The sequence below is a fragment of the Thamnophis sirtalis genome, unplaced genomic scaffold (assembly GCF_051295495.1).
Source record: "Thamnophis sirtalis isolate CommonGarterSnake01/CBP01778 unplaced genomic scaffold, rThaSir2_p1.2 scaffold_5, whole genome shotgun sequence".
NCBI lineage: Eukaryota > Metazoa > Chordata > Lepidosauria > Squamata > Natricidae > Thamnophis > Thamnophis sirtalis.
The window spans coordinates 11,669,718-11,694,962 of record NW_028261385.1 but is presented as its reverse complement, the minus strand read 5'-3'; the positions used below and the strand labels follow the sequence as shown (position 1 = coordinate 11,694,962).

Sequence of the window (25,245 nt, the reverse complement as noted above, 5' to 3'; positions counted from 1 at the left end):
CAGAGAAGAGCAACCAGGATGATTAGGGGACTGAAGACTAAAACATATGAAGAACGGTTGCAGGAACTGGGCATGGCTAGTTGAGTGAAGAGAAGGACCAGGGGAGACATAATGGCATTGTTGAGGGCTGCCACAGAGAGGAGGGGGTCAAGCTATTTTCCAAAGCACCTGAAGACCAGACAAGGAATCATGGATGGAAACTGACCAAGGAGAGATTCAACCTGGAAATAAGGAGACATTTTTTGACAGTGAGAACAATCCATCAATGGAACAGAAGTTGCTTTCGGAGCTTCATCACTGGAGGCTTTCAAGAAGGGATTGGACTGCTATTTGTCAGAAATAGTATAGGGTCTCCTGCTTGAGCGGGACTAGATGTCTTATAAGGTCCTTTCCAACTCTGTTAATCCGTATCTATCTAAGACTTGTGGACTTCAATTCCCAGAATTCTCTAGCCAGCATGGCTGACTGGGAAATTCTGGGAGTTGAAGTTCATCAGTCTTACAGTTGCCAAGGTTAGACACCCGTTCATAGATCCTTGTTAAAACCCCTCAACCAGCACAAGATTATCGTTTTATAGCTTAAGAAGGGTGGGTGAATGCTAGTGTCTTTAAGCTTAAAGAAACTCAATTTTCTTGTACCGTCAGCCGTACAAAGATCTAGAACAAGAGACCAACATTTTCACCAGCTTTTAGTTCTGCTTGGCAGCCATAGAGAGATGCTGAAGCTTTGGGGGAAAAGCAATAATAGCCTAATCTGTTTTTGGAAAAGTGCATTGGTTTAAAGTAGCCATTCGGTTAAGAGACAACTTAACAGTCAAGTGCCAGCACAGGCCGTCCTCAACCTGTCACCACAATTGAGCCCACAATTTCCCTTGCTAAGTGAGATGGGTGAGTTTTGCACCATCTTACAACCTTTCTTACTGCAGTTGTTAAAGTGAATCACTGCAGTGGTTAAGTTAGTAAGATGGTCGTTAAAAGAATCTGGCTTCCCCATTGGACTTGGCTTGCGAGAGTGTTTGAAACGTAGATCACATCACTTGCAACTGTCATAAATATGAGCTCGTTCCAAGTCCCTGAATTTTGATCATGCGACCATGGGGATGCCACACAACCGTCATAAGTGTGAAAAACGGTCATAATTCCCTTTTCTCAGTGCCATTGTAACTTTGGTTGTAAGTTGAGGACTGCCTGTATAAAAAGCATCATGGGAAGGAAGAAGGGGAAGGAGAGGAGGAAGCAAGGAAGTAGAGAGGGAAGGGAGGGAAGGGAGGGAGAAAAGAAAAGAAAGAGAAAATAAGGTGGTGTCATAGCAGGTGCGAAGGATATTAAATAAAGCATTCCAAACTATACCTTATAACCTTTTAAATGGAATAATAATAATATAAGAATGGCAAAGAAAAAGAATAACTATGTGAATGTATACCTATAACTGTATGTAAGAGAATAAATGACAGTAAAAATATAAAGCACAATGTAGGTAAATAATATTTGGTCATAAGTAGCTAAGTATAAATAAATAAAGAATTGTACATAAAAATGGATAACGAATAAGGAGATTATGAACGCAAGATAGAAATGTATAGAAGGGAAAACACTAACTAAAAAGAAAGCGATACAGAACTGCTGTATGATATATGATGGAACATATTGTTCCTATGTTGTTTTTAAGTCATGTGTTTGTTTCTGTTGATGTGCTTAAGCACCATGCACCATATGTCTCTACACATATTTAAGAAATGCATAGGTGCCCTAAAAAAAATGAGTATCATAGAAAGTAAGACCACTAGTCAGGAATAAAATTACATCCTTTGAATTTAAGCAAGGCGGCTTTGTGTTTTTAACCTATAACATCTGCTCAGTCATAGGGAAATATATAGCATTTTCTTGGAAATCCACATTTTAATTTCTTTTGGACGGAGCAAGGGACAGTTTGTTCTGTGATTTGCCCTGGAAGGAGGCTCCAAGCAGAGGTCAGGCAAGCCAATGCATCTTAGCAATTGCTGAATGTTATAAACTCTTCGAAATTTTGTTTTGAAATTTGCATGTCTGTGGCTGTTGCATCTCTTAGAACTCTCTCCGCCATCTGATTTGCAAATAGGCTGCAACTAAAATTTTAGCTGATCCTTTCCTGAAGAAAATTGGCCTGGCAGAGATAGTCATCATCTTTCCAAAGCTAGGAAAAGCAGAAATAATGGAAGTTCTGCAGAGTTCATCATTACTTCACAGCCTTGTTGGCATTCAGTTTCGTTCTGGCTTGGCTAGAACTGGGTCCTCTTTTCATGGCCAGACGCTGAGTCATCCCAGAGGCTGTAAAGCTTCAGTTCTACAGAAAGGGAGGAGAAAAATCGCTTTGTCATTGGGCCCCTTCATTGGAGCTCATTGAAACATCTTTCCAAAGAGCCTCCAGTCCATCCTTTTCAAACTGGGGTGGGATAGTTGACCCCCCAAGAACAGACCCCGAACCACAGGTAGTCCTTGACTTACAACCACAATTAAGCTCAACATTGATGTCGCTAAGTGAGACCGTTGCTAAGTGAGTTTTGTCCCATTTTACCCGCTGTCTTGCCACCGTTGTTAAGTGAATCGCTGCAGTTGTTAAATTAGCAACACAGTTGTTAAGTGAATCTGGCTTCCCTGTTTTTCTTTGATGGTCAAAAGCTTGCAAAATATGACCACGGGACGCTGCACCCGTCATAAATGCGAACCAGTCGCCAAGTTACCCGAGTTGTGATCATGTGACCATGGGAATGCTGCAAGTGTCATAAGTGTGAAAACCGGTCTTAAGTCACTTTTTTTCAGTGCCATTCTAACTTCGAATGGTCACTAAAGGAATGGTTGTTACTCAAGGGTTACTACGTCGTCACTCTGGGACATCTTTCCTAACAAGACGTTCTCGTTTTAGGAGGGCTCAGCTGAGACGTCACGCCAAACTTAAGTTTTGTGCATCCCATAGTAAAGATTTCATGCAATGCTCTTATCTCTGCATTAAATTCCTGCTTGATTGGCACTCGGAGTATAATGGAAGGTCTGTGCTTCACGTTTTTCCATAATCCATACTGTCCTTATAAGCAGGGGACTTTCTGTGGCTAATTGGCTGAGCTGACATGGATAAGTGCATAGTCAGCTAGACATAAATATTTTAAATAGAAACAGGCTCGGACGAAATGTTCAATTTTCTAAAGAAGCTTGCAATCCAGCTTTGACAAGTTGAGGGAAATAACCTTGGTTTGGCTCAGATCATACTGGCTGGGGAATTCTGGGAGCTGAAGTTCACCCACCCTCGAGTCGCTGAGGTTGAGAGACACTATAATGACTAAGAAGAGATCTTGGCAAAGCAAGAGGCAAGGAAGTGTATGAAATACCATGTCATATTTTGAAGTGTCTGAAGGTTGAGGCGTCTGAAGGAAAAGGGGCCGGAGAATGAGATTGGCAAGAAAAGGGGGTAGGAATGGGAAGTTGCAAGGGATAAACATATTTTAGTCATCTGCTTGGGAAGTGACTAAGGCATGAGTGAATGTGAGCATCTCCATCCAAGGACTGGCCACAATTATGTGCAACAAAGCGATGTGAAAGATCTCCTGCTCACAACTGCTACCTATTCCTCAAACAGGAGCTAGGACACTGCACATTGTTTTTAACAGAATAACAGAGTTGGAAGGGACCTTGGAGGTCTTCTAGTCCGACCTCCTGCTTAGGCAGGAGACTTTATAGCATCCCAGACAAATTGTTGTCCAGTCTCTTCTTAAAACCTCCATTGATGGAGCATCCACAACTTCTGGAGGCAAGCTGTTCCCCTGATTGATTTTTCTCCCTGTCAGGAAATTTCTCCCTATTTCTAGGTTAGATCTCTCCTTGGTTAGTTTCCATTAATTATTCCTGGTCCTACCTTAAGGTGCTTTGGAGAATAGGTTGATCCCCCTCTTCTTCGTGGCAGCCCCATGGCTATTTGGACACCCTCTAATCAGTCCTTTTCCCCCCAATAAGCTAGACATACACAATTCCTGCAACCGTTCTTCATATGTTTTAGCCTCCAGTCCCCTAATCGTTTTTGTTGTTCTTCTCTCCACCCTTTCTAGAATCTCAGCATCTTTTTTATATCGTGATTTTCCTGGATCAGTGCAGCCCCTTTCTGAACCAGAAATCCAGACCTCTAGTCAATGTTGCTAGGGTTGAACTAAATCACTATAGCATCCGGACACTCCAGAATTTCAATAGCATCGCTTGGGGGGGGCAGCCAAGGGTAGAGAAGATATAAAGATGGACATTATCAGACATAATGATACCTCATCCTAATCATTGGATGCTCTTACTCAGCAGCTTCCTGTTGATATTACACAGGAATGGTTTTTATTAGTTGCGAAGTCGTGTCTGACCCATCGCAACCCCATTGGCAACGTTCCTCCAGGCCTTCCTGTCCTCTACCATCCTCTGGAGTCCACTTAAGCTCATGCCGACTGCTTCAGTGACTCCATCCAGCCACCTCCTTCTCTGTCGTCCCCTCCTTCTTTTGCCCTCAATCGTTCCCAGCACTAGGCTCTTCCCCAGTGAGTCCTTCCTTCTCATTAGGTGGCCAAAGTATTGGAATGGAGAGGAATGGAGGGAATGGAGAGAGTTCAAAACCCCGCAGGACCCCCCAAAACAAGTGTCCTGGGCTTGTTCTTGCTCCACCTCCCATTAACACTTAACTGGAACCAGCCCTCAAATTTGCTAACTGGAGGGCTTGAACCTTGGAAGCCAAAATTCTGTGAGTCGCAACTTCTGCTCCTCCCACCACAACCTGGTGACTGATCTAAGAGCAGTTTTGTGGGAGTTGAATTTCACATCTTCTTCAGGTCTGCCTTCAAACCATTCTTGACTTTCCAGTTGTAGTCAAAAGAAGTGATGAGCAACGCTTGAGCTATTTCATCCATTCCGCTCAGGTTATTCCGTTGTCCTCCTAATGTCTCAAGGTCCCCGATGACAGAAGGGCCTTGGGATATAAAATTGGGGTGGATAAAGGCGGTTTTTCTTATCTCGCGGGTCATTGTGGGGCTCCACATTGAGATTTGTTAGCGTCCCATGACTCTGCACTGGGGACTCTGGAAAGACGCAGACATGGCAAACTAACAAAACACACCCAGCCCTCCTTTAAGGCTTCTTCTTCTCCTCCTCCTCCTCCTCCTCCTCCTCCTCCTCCTCCTCCTCCTCCTCCTTCTTCTTCTTCTTCTTCTTCTTCTTCTTCCATCGCTATCAGGTTTTTTGTTTGTTTTGCTTTGCTTGTTGCCTCTTTTTTTTAAAGAAAAAAATGAACCCTCAAAGACTTTGCTCTCCTCTCCTTTCTCTAAACAGAAACACCACATTTGATTTTTCTCCGATCTTGACGTCTGCCCTTCTGAACTCAGGCAGCAAGTCCCTATTTGCTTCTGGGTCCCTTCGGTTACTTAGAAGTGAATCGGGTCAGCCTGCCGGGTATATTTTCCAATACACAAAGATTATGGAGCCAAAGGTCTGTTGCCTTCTTGGGGGCGTTAGTCAGCATGTCCTGAACTAAGACAGATAAGGGCCGCACTTCCTAAGCTGGCCTGATCAGAAAGTTAACAGCTGGTGACACCAAGTCTGTCTCTAGTTTCTTAAGTAATTGTTATCGTTCTGTAATATTTACAGGTCTGGCTTGCTCAGATTAAAACGTCCAAAATCTAAGAATGTCGTCCTTTGCAAAGTTTTGCAATGACTTGCCCCAGACGTTTGCTTTGCGGGGGTGGAGGTCTCCGCTGGAAGCAAAATGGGGGAGAACTTGGCATAGGCTTCAGGAGGCTTTGATGAGGAAAGGGAGAGAGGTCCATTCTGAGCTCTTCCTGCAGCCAAAAATGGACTCCTGATGCTGGGAGACTTTTCTTCTGATGATGAGCAGGACGGGAGTTTTCTTGATTTGGCATACTGAGGCAGAGGGGGCTCCCTTGTTTTCCCCCCTCCAGGGGGTCTTTATGGGTGCTGGGGTGGGTGCCAGCCACCACCTTTCACCAGGGGTGGGGTTCAAATTTTTTAGCAAAGAGTTCTCTGCCCCATTGCTGGGTGGGCATGGCCTAGTCGGCCTCCTGCACCAGGAGCGTTTTTGTGCTCCTCTGGCTCCGGAGGCTTTGCTCAAGCCTCCGGGAGGGCGAAAACGGCCTCCCCAGGCTCTGGAGGCCAGAAATGGGCCCATTTCCAGCCTTCCCGAACTTCTGGTAGTTCGTTTTTCTCCCTTCCTGAGCCTCTGTGCAAGCCCTCCGCTTACCTGCATCCAAAATGAGCCACATGGGGACTCCTGGGAGTGGCGGGGTGGGGTGGGCGGGGCCAGCCAGGAGTGGGATTTGAGGGTTCTCTGAACTGCACAGAATGTTAGCTAGAGGTTCTCCCGAACCCCTGCAAAGCCCCAGCAGCCCACCCCTGCCTTTCACCCAGTGGGCAGTGGCTCGCTGGTCTCATTGCTGTAACACTCCCTGGAGAATGGTGTCTGTAGCTTCTCGCTCCTTCAGCTCCACTCCACAGGAAAGGGGCTTTTTAACGCAATCCTAAAACAGCAGCTATTTTTAAATGAGAAAAGAGCCTTTCAGCTTGCAAAAGAGATGTTTACTTAATCTCTGTAGATGTGGTAGGAGAACGGTCTCTGGCATGCTCAATCCCCGGATTAGTTCATAACACACATCCCATCATCCACAGCTCTCCTGTGTAGCCGGGTTCCATCCGTGCTTTGATCTTGACATGGGAATAGCAATAGCAATAGCAATAGCAATAGCAATAGTTAGGCTTATATACCGCTTCATAGGGCTTTCAGCCCTCTCTAAGCGGTTTACAGAGTCAGCATATTGCCCCCAACAACAATCTGGGTCCTCATTTTACCCACCTCGGAAGGATGGAAGGCTGAGTCAACCTTGAGCCTGGTGGGATTTGAACAGCCAAACTGCTGAACTGCAGTGCTGCATTTAACCACTGCGCCACCTAGGAGGTGCATGTGGCGGCATTAAAGGAGAGGATGATGGAGTGTTGGAAATGAGGGCAAGAGAGAAGGTTAAAGGTAAAGGTTCCCCTTGCACATATGTGCTGCTCATTCCTGGCTCTAGGGGGCGGTGCTCATCTCCGTTTCAAAGCCGAAAAGCCAGCGCTGTCCCCAGACGTCTCCGTGGTCATGTGGCCGGCACGACTAAACGCCGAAGGTGCACAGAACACTGTTACCTTCCCACTAAAGGTGGTTCCTATTTTTCTACTTGCATTTTTTGCGTGTTTTCGAACTGCTAAGTTGGCAGAAGCTGGGACAAGTAACGGGAGCTCACTCCGTTACACGTCGCTAGGGATTCGAACTGCCGACCTTTCTGATCAACAAGCTCAGTGTCTTAGCCACTGAGCTACCACCGCGGCTCTTAAGAGAGAAGGGGATTTGGGCAATCTCAGATCTCTTCCGAAGCCGTGATTCAGAAGTAGCTTGCGTTGTACCATTCTGGGCCTCGGACAAGCGTCACTGCAGGGCCTGGGTGCCTCATCGTCCCAGAAGGTGCTTTCTTGATTTCTGCCACCAAAAATTGATCCGTGCTTAAGAGGCCAGGGAAACTTTTTCACAGACTCTGCAACTCAGCATTGCGGTAAGATTCCAGCTACGGTTCATTTCATGCCTTTCTTTTTTACTGAACGTTAAGTCCGCACATTAGGGTAAGTTACAGAGCAGTTTTAATTTCATTTTGCTACCCGCAAATGCCTCTTTCCAAGCCCCATTCAGGCTTCTGATGAAAACAGCCTGTCTTTTCGACCGGTTCTCCTAATTCTTTCTAACCCAATAGGAAGTTGGGCAGGAATAATGCAGGGAGGCCTGGGAACGGTGCAAACACAGAAACAAGTAAGCAAACCTCTCTTCATCTTAGCAATAGCAATAGCAGTTAGACTTATATACCGCTTCATAGGGCTTTCAGCCCTCTCTAAGCGGTTTACAGAGTCAGCATATCGCCCCCAACAACAATCCGGCTCCTCATTTTACCCACCTCGGAAGGATGGAAGGCTGAGTCAACCCTGAGCCGGTGAGATTTGAACAGCCGAACTGCAGAACTGCAGTCAGCTGAAGTAGCCTGCAGTGCTGCATTTCACCACTGCGCCACCTCGGCTCTTCATCCCCCAGAACAGAAAAATAGAATGACAGAGTTGGAAGGGATCTTGGAGGTCTTCTAGTCCAACCCCCTGCTCAGGCAAGAGATCCTATACCATTCCAGACAAGTGAATGTCCAGTCTCTTCTTAAAAGCCTCCAGTGATGGAAGCAAGCTGTTCCATTGGTTAATTGTCCTCAGTTATGAATTTTCTCCTTAATTCCAGGTTGCTTCTCTCCTTGATTAGTTTCCATCCATTGTTTCTCATCCTATCCTCTGGTGATTTGGAGAATAGATTGACCCCTTCTTCTTTGTGGCAACCTCTCAAATATTGGAAGGCCGCTGTCATGTCATCCCTAGTCCTTTTTCCCCCCCACTAGACTAGACATACCAATTCCTGCAACCATTCTTCATGTGTTTTCGCTTCCAGTCGCCTAATCATCTTTGTGGCTCTTTTCTGCACGCTTTCCAGAGTCTCAACATCTTTTTTATAATACAGCGACCAAAAGGGGATGTAGCATTCTAAATGTGTTACGCTTAATCTACAGAGCAGTCTTCATTTCATTTTGCTCCCCGCAAAAATCTCTTTTTTTAAAATTCAGGTTTCTGATGAAAACAATCTGTCTTTTGGGGCTGTTCTCCTTATTCTTTCTAAGCCAATGAGAAGTTGGGCAGAAATGATACAGAGAGGCCTGGGGATGTATTTGTACAGGTCCCAGGCCTCTCTGCATTATTTCTGCCCACTTTCCCATTGGGTTAGAACAGGGGAGGTCAAACTCAATTTCATTGAGGGCCGCATCAGGATTTTGTATGACCTTTGTGGGGGGGGGGGCAGCTCAACATCACTTAACAAGGCTCCTTTTTCAATCGTGATGGCCTCCTGCAGCCCACTGCCAGCGAAAACAGAGCTCAAGAGGGCCGTGGGCGACCTTCCCAGGCTCCGTTTCCACTGGCAGAGGGCTGCAGGAGGCCGTCGCGGCTGAAAACGGAGCCCAGGAGGGCTGCATGTGGTCCTCCCGAGCTCCGTTTTCACTGGCAGAGGAACCACGGGTCAGTCCTTTGCTGTTTCTAGGGCCAGATCCAAGCCCCTTGCGGATTCGGCCCGCGGGCCTTGAGTTTGACACCCCTGGGTTAGAAAGAGTACAGAAAAAAGTCCAAAAGAGCTCCAGAATAATCTTGCAAACTGGGTGGATGATTAGTACAGATATAACAAGTTAATTTAAATACGAAACAGCAGAGGTGGCAACAGGCAAAATGATAATGAAAAGTTTAGGGAAAATATAGGTGCATAATGTTATGTTTACTTCCCTTTCGTCACACCTCAGGTAGCCTTTGACTCCCAATCACAATTGCTAAGCAAGACAATTGTTAAGTGAGTCATGCTTGATTTTACAACCTTTTTTTGTTGCAGTGGTTAAGCGAATCACTGCAGTTGTTGAGTGAATCATGTGGTCACTAAGCAAGTCTGGCTACCGTCTTTGCTTGTCAGAAGCTGGCTGGTAATGGTGATCACATGACCCTGGGATACCGCAACCATCATCAATGCATGCCGGTTGCCAAGCAACCCATTCAGCGGTCGTAAGTGTGAGGACCATTTGTAAGTCGCTTTTTTCAATGCTTCAAAGCGCCGCTATGAATGAATGGTTGTAAGTCGAAGACTACCTATAAACGAGAAAATGAAAGAGGTACAGAAAACGATTAGCTCAGATAGGAGCAGTGGTGGGTTTCAAAAAATTTTCGAACCTACTCTGTGGGTGTGGCCTCCTTTGTGGGAGTGGCTTGCTGGCCATGTGACCTGATGGGAGTGGCTTACCGGCCATGTGTTTTCTTTCTCTTTCTCTCTCTCTCCCTCCTTTTGTCTCTGTCCCTTTTTCCTTTTTTTCTTTCATCTCTCTCTCACTTTTTCTTTCTTTTTTCTTTTTTCATTTCTTTCTTTCTTCCTTTCTCTTTCTCTCTCTGTGTGAATCTCTCTCTGTGTGTGTGTGTGTGTGTGTGTGTGTGTGTGTGTGTGTGTCTCGGTGGTGGGTTTCAAAATTTTTTGGAACCTCTTTTGTAGGTGTAGCCTGCTTTCCAGGTCCACTGGTGGAACCTCTTCTAACCGGTTCGGTAGATTTGACGAACCGGTTCTACCGAACTGGTGCGAACTGGTAGGAACCCACCTCTGGATAGGAGAGAAGGCTATAACTTAGTTGAGAAAAGGTTTAAAAAAACCAAAATTATCAGCATGGATAAAAAAGGGTGCTTGATTTTATGGGAAAAGCCGATTAGAGGAAAAAGCTCTTATTTTCACAGTATTTAAGACGGGGGTTACAGTAAAGTTCGTAGTCGGGCAGTTTAGAGGGCAATGAAAGGAGGAATACATTTGAGTGAGAGAAGGTTATTATGGGGCATTAGCTTAGATAAATCTCTCATATCAGAAGAGGAAGAGAGCAGGGGTGCCTGCGCAGATAAAATTATTATCCGGGACGCAAGCAAAAAACTAATCACGCAGCAGAGCATTCTTAAATTAATACCCTGCACTGGAAGCGCTACATTGCTGACTTTCCCAATAATTCTATCTCACTTTGTTCATTAGTCTTTTCTGTTCTTTATACGCAAAATCATAACCGTATAAAGAAACATTGTCAGTGGAATCAAAGCATAGAGCCGGGCAGGGGTGAAATGCTACCGGTTTGATACTGATGCTGAAGCTCAAATACTTTGGCCACCTAATGGGAAGAGAGGATTCCTTGGAAGAGATCCCGAGGTTGGGAAAGATGGAAGGCAGAAGGGGACAGCAGAGGATGAGATAGTTAGTGTCATCAACAACTAACATGACAGGGGAGGACAGGGGAATCCGTCCATGAGGTCAGCAAGAGTCGGTCACAACTTAGCAACGGAGCAATAACGGGTACCAATTTGGTGCAGTGGTTAAAGAAAATGAGCCCAGAAACTGGGAGACCGTGAGTTCTAGCCTTGCCTTAAACACAAAGCCAGCTGGGCAATTTTAGGACACTCCCAGGAAGAAGAAGTAAAAAGCAAATCACTTCCCAAAATCTTGCCAAAAAACCTTGCAGGGACTTGTCCTGGCAGTCACCAGGGATCAAGACAGACCAGTGGTGGGTTGCAGGAGGTACGCCCCGGTACAGAGGTACCGGATCCTGCCCGGAGCATCAGATACCATTCCAGTACAGTGCTCCGGAGGGCCTGCCCGAGCTCCTTACTGGTCTTTTAAGACTTTGGCACTTCCATGCATGACGCATACAGCGCCTGCGTTATGCTCCCCTGAGCAGCTGGAGCATCGCGGAGGCGCTAAGACGCATCCAGAAACCCGTGACCCGTCAAAACCGCGCTCGACTAAGCCGCGGCCGATTAAACCGTGTCGGTGACGTCATCAACAGGGCGACAACAACCAGTGCTGAGAAAGAAGGGCGCTTTAAATAGCGCTTTGAAAGCAAGCCGATTCAACTTAAAGTAAGGGTTAGGGTTAGGGTTAGGGTTAGGTTTAGGGTTAGGGTTAGGTTAAGGGTTAGGATTAGGTTTAGGGTTAGGTTAAGGGTTAGGTTTAGGGCTAGGTTTAGGGTTAGGTTTAGGATTAGGTTTAGGGGGGTTAGGTTTAGGTTTAGGGGTTAATTTTAGGTTTAGGGTTTACAGCGTGCTTCTGTCTCCACGCTGTTGTCGCCCTGTTGATGACATCAGCGACGCGGTTTAGTCAGGCGCGGTTTAGTCGAGCGCGGTTTTGTGGTGGAACCCCAGAAACTCACCACTGAGACAGACTCAAAGACCCAATAATATCATTTCTAAAACAAACGAAATATTTGAAGGAAGCAAAAAGTGTCCTAGAGGATAATACCTAAAATGTATAATGTAGTAAGAGTTTAGGTGATCTACAGGTAATCCAAGACTTGCAACCACAAGTGAGCCTAAAATTTCTACTGCTAAGCAAGACAATTGTTAAGTGAATTTTGCCCCATTTTACAACCTCTTGCCACGATGAAGAGAAACACTGCCATTCACTTAGTAACACAGTTGTTAATCAGTCTGGCTACCCCATTGACTTTGCTTATCATCAGGTCATAAAAAGGGGGGGGGGGTCCACAGGACCCTGGGACACGGCAACTGTCATAAATGTGAGTCAGTTGCCAAGCATCCAAATTTTGATCATGTAACCATGGGGATGGTGCCACGGTCGTAAGTATGAGAATTGGTCCTAAGTTACTTTTTTCAGTGTTGTCACTTCATACAGTCACTAAATGAGAACTGAAGAAGCTTCTTGGATGAGAAGCGAAACATCTTCAAAGAAAAAACCAGAAAGTCTAGTTGCCTCGAGGGTCAGGGAGGAGAGAAGCACCTTTGGGGGGGCACTAAATGAACTGTTGTAACTTGAGGACTACCTGCATTTGAAGTACTTTATCCTGAATCAGACAATGAATCTACAGAGCATCAACCCTTTAATTATCCTTTGGTACCCAAGATGCTTCCCCCACCCCCCAGCCCGGGTGATGCCAAGGTTCAGAGCCGGAAATTCGTAAGGATCCTTTCTCTAAGTCAAGGCGCTGATCTTCATTCCTGGTGCAAAATATTTGCACTTCAGCGAGGAAACGGGGAGTTTCAAAAGAGGATGTTTTTGCTGAGAAAGCTTAGGCAGCTCTTCCACACAAATCCCTCACAAGAGAGAAATTCATTTCAGTTTCACGTCAATAAAAGTTGTCTCCCGTAGTTCCTTAATACAGTGTTTTTCAACCTTGGCAACTTGAAGATGTCCGGACTTCAACTCCCAGAATTCCCCAGCCAGCATTCGCTGGCTGGGGAATTCTGGGAGTTGAAGTCCGGACATCTTCAAGTTGCCAAGGTTGAAAAACACTGCCTTAATATATTCCTCTTCCTTTCTGAAATAGGATGAGGCAGTCTGAGCAGGGGCTGTATTTTTCATAACCATTATTTTTTAATTCCCCAAACTCAGAAACACCCCAGGAGATTTTACTTATCTTCCAGAAATGTCAATCGCTTTGTGTGCTTAGCGGGGTCACAAATGTTTAAACAAGGCTGGGCACTAAAACTTACATTTATGCCTTTTTTTTGTCAGTAGTTTACAACATATGTTTAATGGCATCTTCCCATTTTCGTCAACTCTTTTTCAATATACGTATCTGTCTTGAGACAGAATCCTCCTGAACGTTTTTGGTCACATAGCATAACCATTCCTGGTCGGCATAAACCTATCGCAAAATTGTTTTAATTCCCACTTAAAGCGTGGCCGGAGTTGCCGTCTTTCTATAAATCTTGGTGGGGGTGTGTGGAGTGCTGGCTTTGTTTCAGTAAGTGGATTGATTGGCTGTGTGGCTGCATCATGAATGGTAGATTGGTGCTGATTGATGCTGGCTGTGTGGCTATATATGACTGTGTGTATGTATGTTCCAGCAAAACTCTGGAACGCCTTGAGTAATTTCAACCAAACTTGGTACACAGATTACTTACGCTCTGGAAACAAATATTGTGGGGATAAGGTACCCCTAACACCCCTCGAGGTGTGTGTGTTCCAGCATAACTCCGGAACACCTGGGCTGCTGAAATAAAAAGGACTGAATTATATCTATAGTGTCAAGTCACATTTCTTTTGACAGTGATGGTGTGCATTTTGGATTCAAGTTCTTTTAAGATACAGCCTGTTGTGCCTTAAAATGACTTCTACTGTACAGCACAGTGGAGTTGCCATGGTAACGGCTTCGCAGTACTCCACAAGGGGACTCCCTCTAGTAAGGGGAAAAATCCAACATTAGACATTATGTTTGGTCCGGGCATTTCCCCCCTATAAATAAATACCTGGGTAATGCCAGTTATCAACTAGTAGAACAATTAAATAAACAGTGAAAAAGAACACAACAAAAAATACAAAAAGATTACCAAAAAAAGAAAAAAAAGATTGATGGGTAGAAAGCCGAGAACCGGGAGAGGGGATGTTTGCCAAGAGGCAAGAACAGAACTCTGGTGCCAAAAAAAAAAAGTGAAAATAAAATTATTTGTGTCCCTCAAAGGCTGATCATCTTCTATTCACATCATGGAAAGAGAGAGAAGGGAGAGTAGTTAGGCTTAGGAAGCTGATAGCCTCTTGACAAACAGGAAAAGAAGAAGATAAAAGAAAGGAACAAATATTTCTTCAAAAAAATATGCTATCATGATTTTACCGAGGTGGCGCAGTGGTTAAATGCAGAGCCGAGGTGGCGCAGTGGTTAAATGCAGCACTGCAGGCTACTTCAGCTGACTGCAGTTCTGCAGTTCGGCTGTTCAAATCTCACCGGCTCAGGGTTGACTCAGCCTTCCATCCTTCCGAGGTGGGTAAAATGAGGACCCGGATTGTTGTTGGGGGCAATATGCTGACTCTGTAAACCGCTTAGAGAGGGCTGAAAGCCCTATGAAGCAGTATATAAGTCTAAGTGCTATTGCTATTTACACAACTTTCCTTAACGGTCGGAATAATTTATAAAATTCACAGCAAAAGTCTGCCGACGGCCCCGAAGCCCCCTGGGTCCTTCACCGATGACCACACTGTCTTTTCTTAAAGCAAAGAAGGCATTGTACTTGGAAGCTGTGTGTGCCCTAAGGATGTCCTGGGAGCATCAATTATAAGCTACTTAAAGAAAGACTTATTGGAGGGGGGGTGTAGGTTGAATATATCTGTATGGGAGAGAGATAACCATGCGGCTGGTCCTTTAAATTCATTTAGCATTCAGATTATAATGAGCCCCATAGCATGTCTGCAGATGAAAGCGGGCGAGTGCTACTTTGCCTTGTAAATTTCCACTGCTCTGCTTCATTTCTCTTCACTATGAGTTTTTCCATGGCTGACGTCTCGTCTTTTAAGTCCAAAAAAAGGCATAAAGATATTATCAGGCAAGCATGGCTGCATACCATGCAGACACTTCAACCGAAACATCTCCCTGTGTTTGTGGAGACGACTCTCTGTCGAAGGTGGAGGATGGGGGGGGGGGGGAGGAAAGTGATGCAGATGCTGTTTGTGGGTACTGTAATGGGGGAAGGACAGTACTTAAAGGTGCAGTGGACATCCAGGTCATCTAATAGTTCATATAATCACAGGCTTGGAGGTCTTCTAGTCCCAACATCCCACCCAATGCAGGAGTCCTTATACCATCCCAGACAAATGGGGTTGTCCAGTCTTTTCTTGAAAACCTCCAGAGTTGGGAGCACACACAACTTCTGGAGGCAAGTCGTTCCACAGATTAATTGTTCTATCGGGAAATTTCTCCTTAGTTCTAAGTTGCTTCTCTCCTTGATTAGTTTCCACCCGTTGCTTCCTCTCCTGCCCACAGGTGCTTTGGAGAATAGGTTGACCCCCTCTTCTTTGTGGCAGCCCCTGAGATATTGGAAGACAGCTATCATGTCATCCCTTTTCATTAAACTAGACATACCCAATTCCTGGAACCGTTCTTCATATGTTTTAGCCTCCAGTCCTCTAATCATCTTTGTTGCTCTTCTCCGCACTCTTTCTAGAGTCTCCAGAAATTCAGGTTTATGAGTATTGAATGATTTGGCTTGAATTACTCAAAATAAATAAAATTTACAGCTTTTTCCAGCGTATATCGATTTTCCCTTCCCGTACCTTATGCCCTTCTGAATATCCTAAGAAATAGCCCTTGCAGACTAGCCCTGGCTGGGGCAGGCGTGAAGGTCTTGGAAACAATATTAAAATGACCAGGTGTTCTGTACCTGCCAAGATCAGAACTGTGCGAACCATCGTATTCCCTGGGAAAGTTGGACTTTGAAAGAGCGAGATAGGAAGAGTGTTGGTGCTTTTGAACTTTGGTGTTGGAGAAGACTCGTGAGAAAACTGTGTACGGTCAAGAAAACAAAGAAATGGATCATTGAACAAACCAATCCAGAGTTCTCAATCGAGGCACAAATTAGCAGGCTCAAATAATGGACACATTATGCAAAGAACTGTCTCTTTGGAAAAGGCTCTAATTCTAGGAAAGTTGGAAGGAAAGAGGAGAAGGGGATGACTAACAGCAAGATAGAAGGAGTCAATTGCAGTAGCAATGGGAAGTTCCCAAAGACTCCAAAGAGATGGTGACCCTTTGAGAGCAGTATGCAACGAAATTTCATTTTAATGTATGCCAATTAGTGTATCTTCAAAGTGACAATAAAGTTATCCTAAGTCTTCTAAATCTAACAAACGACCAGGTTAGAGTCAATCATCATTAAGAAAACCAGATTGTTAAGAGCTGACAATGAGTTGGTGGCATGTAAGCAATTAAAAGGGGTGTGGTAGCTCAGTGGCTAAGACATTGAGCTTGTCGACCAGAAGTTCGGCAGTTCGAATCCCTAGCGCCTTGTAACAGAGTGAGTTCCCATTACTTGTCCCAGCTTCTGGCAACCTAGCAGTTTGAAAGCTTGTAAAAATGCAAGTAGAAAAATGGGGACCACCTTTGGTGGAAAGGTAGCAGCGTTCCGTGCGTCTTTGGCGTTTAGTCATACCGGCCACATGACCACGGAGACGTCAGCGCTGGCTCTTCGGCTTTCAAACGGAGATGAGCACTGCCCCCTAGAGTCGGGAACGACTAGCACATATGTGCGAGGGGAACCTTTACCTTTTAAGCAATTTTTTAAAAAATCCTTATGCCAATGAACCAGGCCAATAGGTTCTCTTGGATTTAATTGCAGAAAGGAATGAAGATTTCACAAGGGCTGAAAAAGACTTTATAATTGTTCTTTGTAAATGGGACTTTCCTGATGGAACAGATTGAAGTTCAAGATTAACCAAATTGTCGATTTTGTCGGCCACAGAAGAGAGACGCATGACAAAGCTTCTCCATAGGTCAGGGAGAACAAATGGGTTTGCAAAGGAGTCTTTCTCACATTCACCTGGGGATGTTTGTTATGACGATATAAGAGGAAGTCTTGTTATTTCCCACGTTTTATTATCTAGATATATTATTTATATAGATTATACAGCTGAATATTTCCACAAGGTTAGTAATGGAACGATGCCCAATACAGGGAGTCCTCAACTTACGACCACAATGGAGCCCAACATTTACACTGCTAAGTGAGAAATGTGTTGTTTTGCCCCATTTTATGACTTTCCTTGTGGCATTTGTTAAGTGAACCACTACAATTGTTAAATTGGTAACACGGTTGTTAAACAAATCTGGTTCCCCCCCCCTTTGCTGGTCAGAAGGTCGCAAAAGGGGATCCCATGACCCCGGGGCACTGCAAACCGTCATAAATATGAGTCAGTTGTCAAGCATCCAAATGTAAGTCACGTGACCATGGGGGATGCTGCGACGGTCATAAGTGAGAAAAATGGTCATCAGTGCCATTGTAACTTTGAACATTCACTAAGTGAACTGTTGTAAGTTGAGGACTACCTGTATTCTAAGAGGACAGTGAGAGGATCCTTAGGCAGACTGAGGACCTTCCGAATGTGCAATTGACAACAGTAGGTGAGAGACACAAACAGACATTTAGACAATCTCTGTGTTTTTCAGGATGAGTTTAAGACTTTCCGTACTCCAACATTCTTGTTTCCCTTTTTGTAAATGAGGAATATATTCAACCAAGCCATCATATTCCTACATGACAGTATATATATCCATAATATAATAATATAGTATAGTATAGTAATGTATAATATAATATAATATAATATAATATAATATAATATAATATAATATAATATAATATAATATAATATAATATAATATAATATAATATAATATAATATAATATAATATAATATAATATAATATAATATAATATAATAAATATAATATAATAAAATAAATATAATACAACACAATATAATACAACACAATACAATACAATACAATACAATACAATATAATATATACCATACCATACAATTGTATTGTATTATTATATTGTACCATACAATATAATAATACAATACAATATGACATTTGTTAAGTGAGTTTTGTCCCATTTTGCGAACTTTCTTGCCACAGTTGTTAAGTGAATCACTGCAGTTGTTAAGTTACTATCATCATTGTTAAGTGAGTTTGGCTTCCCATTGGCTTGTCAGAAGCGCGCCGTGACTCCGGGACACTGCAGCCGTCATAAATATGAATCAGTTGCCAAGCGCCTGAATTTTGACCCGGGGTCCATGGGGAGGCTGCAAGGATCATCAGTGCGAAAGCCTCCCATAAGTCACTTTTTCCAGGGCTGTTGTAACTTCGAATAGTCACTAAATGAAAGCTTGTAAACCAAGGACTACCTGTAGCGGCACTTCATCCGGCTCGTTTTGTTTGTCTCTTAATATGATGTCTCAATTTCATATTTTTGAAATCTTTCTTTAGCACCTTTGACGCTCCTTTGTAGAAACTTAAAACCTCACTGCCAAAATCCCAGTGGCCTTTCGTGGAGGCTAACCTTTTTTTCACTGGGTGCCCAAAGTGCGCACTTGCACAACAGCACATAGGCCCACACGCACCCATAATGCAGTGCGTGCACAACTCCCCCTGCATGCCCCCCATGCATGCACGCGCGACTCCCCTGCATGCCCCACGTGCATGTGCAACCCCCCACGCTCCCTGCGCATATGCATGCAACCCCACTCGTGCCCTGCCCCCCCCTCACCCATTTTTGGCTTCCAGGTTGGTGCAGGAGGCTTTCCAGGCCCAAAACGGGGAACAGGAGCACTGCACAAGGCCCCAAAATGCAATATGAGTGCCCCTCCCACGCATGACCTCTCACATGCATGCACGCATCCCCCACATGTGCCCCATCCTCCTTCCATGCACGGCAGAGACCCAAAGACCAGCTGGCCGGCAGGAGGAAGCACGGACATGCGCGGTGGAACTGGGCTGGGGCGACATCTGCCATGCCCTCCGAGAGGCCTCTGCATGCCACCTGTGGCATGCATGCCATAGGTTTGCCATCACGGGCATAGGCTTTTAATCTAACCTGGAACATACCCCAACGTCATTTTTACTCGAAGTCGCATCCAATCAGGCTTCTCCAACCCAGGACCACTGCAAAAGGTGGATGGGGCAGCAGCCCCCAGGTTACTCAAGGACAGAAATAATTTCCAACGTATCTTGAAGGCGCCAAGTTATAGGAGTCCGTATTAAAAACCTTTGTGAGCAAAGCTGCACTTGATTTTTTTTTTCTTAACTAATTTTGAGGTTTTTATCTTTTGTTTTCATACTTTTCAGATGCACCGAAGCAGGAAAGCCATGTCTGCCTCTCGGTTGCATCTCTTTGCTAGAACTTCCTGTGGTTGTGCACATCCGATCACAATCTCGGTGGCTCAGACAGTCTGGTAAACTTTGGACCCGTCTGGCTACCCCGCTCCTGTCCCAACCACCAAGTCAGACATCTGAGACGGGGGAAATCTCTGTGGTTGATTAAAGAAGTCATAACAACCTCCCAAAGGTCTGGGACTTTAAGACTGGCCTAGTTTGTCTGGACTCAAAGTGCTCATGATTCACACGCATGACAGCCCCTCTGCGGAAAAGTTTTGGTTCAGAAAGAAGAGGTGATAGGGATTGTTTCTTTGAAGTCTTGATGAAGAGACAGCTGCTTTTGCCAATTTCTCTTGTGAAAAAAAAAATCTCCTAATGGTGAGCTTTCATCCTGTACAAGTAGTCCTCAACTTACAACCATTCATTTAATGACCGTTCAAACTTACAACGGCGCCGAAAAATCATTTACGATCGTTTCTCACGCGACCGTTGCAGCATTCCCACGGTCACGTGATCAAAATTCAGATGCTTGGCAACTGACTCACATTTATGACGGTTGCACAGGGTCCCCATTGGAGAAATCTGCCATTTCTCAGAGCAGTTGACTGCAGGCCAGGGAAGAGCAAGATGGGAAGAGTCTTCTTGGCAGGTTTTTCCAAGCGGTGAATAATCAGCTCTGGGAGTGTTGGACGAATAATGAATAGAAAACATGGAATGGAATAGAATGGAATGGAATGGAATGGAATTAAATGGAATGGAATGGAATGGAATAGAAGGAATGGAACGGAATGGAACAGAACAGAATTCTTTATTGGCCAAGTGTGATTGGAGGTTCCACCACAAAACCACGGACGACAAAAGCGCGCTTGACAAAAGCGCGTATGTGACGTCATCACAGCGCGACGAAAACATCGCGCTGTGATCGATAAATGTAAAAACAAAGCGAAACCTTACGCTAACCCCCCAAACCTAACCCTAAACCTAACCCTAAACCTAACCCTTAACCTAACCCTAAATCTAACCCTAAACCTAACCCTTAACCTAACCCTAAATCTAACCCTAAACCTAACCCTTAACCTAACCCTAAATCTAACCCTAAACCTAACCCTTAACCTAACGCTAAACCTAACGTTAACCCTTAACCTAACGCTAAACGTAACCCTAACACTCTAAACCTAACCCTTAACCTAACCCTAAACCTAAACCTAACCCTTACCTTTATGTGAATCGGCTTGCTTTAATTTTATTTTTATTTCAATTTTTAATTTTTTTCGTTGCGCTGTGATGACGTCAAATGCGCGCTTTCATCGAGCGCGCTTTTGTGGACCGCGGTTTTGACGGGTCACGGTGATTGGATACACATGTCTTTGGTACATATGCTCCCAGTGTACATTAAAAGACCAGATACCTTCGTCAAGAATCGTAAGGTCCAAAACTTAGTGATAGTCATAGGGTACAAATAAGCAATTGGGAAACAATATCCACAAATCAAGAGTTTGGGCAGAGTTTACAAAAGCTGGACTGGGGTTCAGCAACCGAGCGAGAACTGGAGCCATGCAGGTGATTCAAGGCTGGTCTGCCCTCCTTCCTCCTCCATCAATCTGGGGGGAGACCTACTAGGAGAGCAAGGGAATCCTTAAGTGAAACTCTTCCCCCCCCCCCCCAAACATAAATCCTCTACAGGCACATTACACAGTCCTGTCTTCCCTCAACCGTTTGACCAGGGCAGTACAAGTAATCCTCGACTTACGGCCACAGTGGAGCCCCAAAGTTTTATGGCTAAGCGAGTCACTTGTGAAGCGGGTCTTGCCCCCCCCCCTTTGCGTCCTTCCTTGCCACAATTGGTAAGTGAATCCCCGACGTTTTCACGTTAGTCACATGGTTGTTAAGTGAATCTGGCTTCCCCATTGACTTTGTTTGTCCGAAGGTCGCAAAAAGGGATCACGTGACCCCGGGACACTGCAACTGTCATAACTATGAGTCAGTTGCCAAGCGTCCGAATTTTGATGGTGTGACCATGGGGAGGCTGCAATGGCGGTGAGAGTGAAAATAGTAATAGCAATAGCCCTTAGACTTATATACCGCTTCACAGTGCTTTACTGCCCTCTCTAAGCGGTTTACAGAGTCAGCCTCTTGCCCCCAACAATCCGGGTCCTCATTTTACCGACCTGGCAAGGACGGAAGGCTGAGTCAACCTTGAGCCTGGTGAGATTCGATCTGCCAAACTGCTGGCAGCCGGTGATCAGCAGCCGTAGCCTGCAGTACTGTATTCTAACACTGCACACCCTACGGCTCTTTCTAAAAAACGGTCATAAGTCACTTTTCTTCAGCGCCGTTGTAAATCTGAATGGTCACTAAATGAGAACGGTTGTAAGTTAAGGACTACCTGGTTGCGGTCTCCTGCCTAGAGCAGTCGGTTGGTCCTAAAGACCTCCAAGGTCCTTTCCAGCTGTGTGATCCTATCTTCTACGATTTCCTTCCTAAAGAGCAGGGGTGTCAAACTCGATTTCATTGAGGGGATCGCATCGGGGTTGTGTTTGACCTTCGGGAGGGGCGTGGCCAGCTTAACGTCACTCCTGTCAAGGGTGCCTGTGGTCAACCGAGCCCTGCAGCCCTCCCGAGCTCCATTTTCACTGGCGGAGGTTACGGGAGGCCGTAGGAGTTGAAAATGCAGGCCGTAGGGGGGCCTACGGGAGGCCGTAGGAGTTGAAAATGCAGTTTCTAGGGCGTCCCCGCGGGCCAACTCTAACTACCCCGTGGGCTGGATCCAGCTCCCCGGGTCTTGAGTTTGACACCCCCTGCTAAAGAGGAATCCATCAAGGCTTTCGATCCCGCCCCCCAAACATGACGTCATAGGTAGGCGCTCTTCAACTTGTCCACTCCGCGAGGCCTTCCCCTCTTCTTGACGCTCTCCTCTCTTTCCCCTTTGCAGAAATTCCCGGAGCTGAAGTTCAAGTACGTGGAGGAGGAGCAGCCCGAAGAGTTCTTCATCCCATACGTTTGGTCTCTCGTCTATAACTCTGCCGTGGCTCTTTACTGGAACCCGCAAGATATCCAGCTGTTTACGAGGGATTCGGGTTGAAAGCCAAAAGGAAAAGCCAAACCTACTTTGCCAGCCCCCTGCCCTGAAACAAGCCCTCTTCCAGCTGAGATTTCCTAAGAAGGATGCTTGTTACTATTGTATAGCCCCCACTTATTATTTTCCCCGGGAGCCTGTTAGAAGGCGGAATACCACATGGACTCCATTAAGACTGTATGCTAATTTTTAATCTCTCTGTTTGTAAAGCCAAGAGATGGGGTGGTTTCTCATTGTTTTTCCACCAACCCTGGTCGTTGGGTTGGAAGAACTCGACGGTGAGGTGAGATCTTAACAGCAATCAGCTTTTGAAAACAAAAAAACAAAATAATGTAAACGAAATATATTTTGTTTTTGGGAAGTTCAGCGTTTGCGAGCTGATTTTCTTCCTGTCTGCTCTTTAAGCGTATCTGCAAAAACCCTTTTGAGGTTTTGCTGTGGGCTTCCAACTTGATCTTTGCAGCCTTGGTACCTTTTCACACTGGGTGTAACTGAAATGTCTACGTTAATCTTGTGGCGTTGATATTACTTCTTTTTTTAAAAAAAAAATGCTTCATTTTGGAAGGCACTAAAACTACCAACTCTCGCTCTGCAAATCTAGAAAAGTCTGAACAGATTAAGAGCAGCTCACGATTCATGGTTTCCAAAGTGCTATTACACAAGTGTCGATTTCTCCAAAGTTTCACTGTTGCTTCTCAACCTCCCCCGAAACACACACACAAACGCACACTTCTTAGACTTCTTTCAGATCAATTGTTTTTGATAGGAATTTGCAGGTATGCACATTTCAAAATAAATGGCCCATGTTGTGTACCTTAAAGAGAATTGACAACAGGATTGCTACAGGGGAGAAAAGGGAAAAGCGCTTAGCATCAACACACAATATGAGCTTGTGATTGTTCGTTTCAAAAAAAAAAAAAACCACAGCCCTATGCCAGGCTGCCAAGTTAAGGAACAAAAAAGATCAACAATTGTGTTGCCCACGATACTCTTTTACAGAACAAAATAGGACATACAGAATAAAAAGGACTTGGGAGACAGGCAATGTGTGGGAAAGAGGAACCTACCCACCCCCATTTCAATATCTTTTCACAAATTATTTTGCTTGGTTTTTAACCTCCTGACCTGCCTTCTCCTTCCCACCTGTCTATTCTGTATTTTAAAAAATGCTGCTTAAAATGCAATCATATTTACTTCCTTCTGCAGCTGTAAAGAAAACTGCGTAGCGATTGAGTGTATTCAGTTTTGCACAGAGACAGGCTTGGAGTGGCGGGGAATATAGGAGCAGTGATTTTTAAAAAACCAGAAGGCGAACTGATAACAGGTGAAGTATTTGACACGGGTGTTTGAAAGGAGCAAATTGTCCTGCAACCCTCGCCTTCAAATAAATGAGTGTTGACTGCAAGCTGTGGAAAATCCAATGTTTGAAAAGGGGCAATTGAAAATGACCAATTAAAACCGTTGAATATTTTACCTGGCGCGAATTGAAATTGCTGGATTCTGTCACTTTTATTGGCTGTACGGGAAAAGGCCGGGCTGTGCAGCACATTGGGGGGAAAATTGTTGGAGTGCGCAGGAAGTGCCAATGCAGCGGCTGCCTGCAGCTCTATAAAGCAGCGTTGGCTGTTCTCGGGATCTTAAGGTTTGCCTGCTACGGCAGCCTCATCAGCCCGAGAAAAGATGCAGCCGCTTTCAAAAGCTGCAGACAAGATATGAGTTTATCCTCTAAAACAACCATCTTCCTCCCAACCTTTTGGGGACCAGGGACTGGATCTGTGGAGAGAGATTTTTCCATGGACCAAACAGGCCGTGGTTTCATGCGCTGCCTGCATCCCACAGATGGGGTTTCTCTTGTTTGACCAGCCGCATTGCTGGCATGCTGAGACCCATTGCCAGTCCACGGACCACACGGTGGGGTGGGCTGGCTGCTCTAAAACACCCGCTCAAAATTGAATGGGATCTGAAGCCCTAACTTCTAGAGCTGTGTTTCTCAATCTTGGCAGCTTAAATGACGGGTGGATTTCAGCTCCCAGAATTTCTCAGCTGCGTTTGCTGGGCAATTGTAAAAGTGGAAGTCGACCCATCTTTAATTGCTATGTTGAGAAACACTGCTCTAAAAAGGCTACCTTGGTCTCAGGTTTCCTAAACCGCTGGAGCGGGGGAAGGTTTCACACATTTCTATTATGAGAAGAATGGTTTCTCTGGTGTAAGAATGTGGGGGTTTTTTTGTGCTTCAAGTGTGAGGCAGTTCGGCTTAGGGCTGGAACAGGCCCAAATAAAGAGATCTGTACAGAAATTAGAGTTTGATATAATGTCCTCCACGGAGCAATACAAAAGCTTTGCGAAGCATGGAAACTGCAATCCGAGACAGGTCCATATATTTGTTCCTGACTTTTACAACATAAAGCGCCATCCCTGGGAATTCTTTCCAGTGATATATGGTTAAGGTTTCCCCTTAAGACGAGAGAGAGAGTTAAAAACAAACAATCCAGTTAATTCTCCCTCGCTTAACTTTCATTTTACGGGGGAAACACAAAGCGGCCCCCAAGAATGTGTTTTCATAGATGATATCTCCTTTTTGGTTACCTTTTCCACAAAATTAAACATCGAAAATGGGCTCAGTCAAGATTATGGAACCCAGAAGGGAGATTCCGAGCTATTGTGAATGCTGCAACTGCAACAGAGTTTATTATTTGTTAGTTGCATTTCATTTTATTTTTGTTGTTATTAAAATACGTTTTCTACAACCAGGTGCCTTGGCAATTGCTGGCAGCGCTCTCCGGGTTTGGTTAAATCATTACAGGCAACATTGGTGGCCCTGTTGCCACGACTGCCTTCCGATTCATCAAAACCAAACTTGTGGTCCTTCTCTGCATTTGCA

General features: G+C 44.9%; 1 protein-coding gene across 3 annotated transcripts in view; it reads left to right on the top strand.

Moving 5' to 3' along the window:
- DYM (dymeclin) overlaps positions 1–23,521 on the top strand; it is a 273,814-nt gene extending 250,293 nt beyond the window's left edge. For all 3 annotated transcript variants that reach the window (XM_087715316.1, XM_087715317.1, XM_087715318.1), the window contains one exon: positions 22,221–23,521. In XM_087715316.1, coding sequence (XP_087571442.1) covers positions 22,221–22,370 — 150 coding nt within the window. In that variant the 3' untranslated portion in view covers positions 22,371–23,521. The remainder of the gene's footprint in view (positions 1–22,220) is intronic.
- The last annotated feature ends 1,724 nt before the right edge of the window (positions 23,522–25,245 follow it).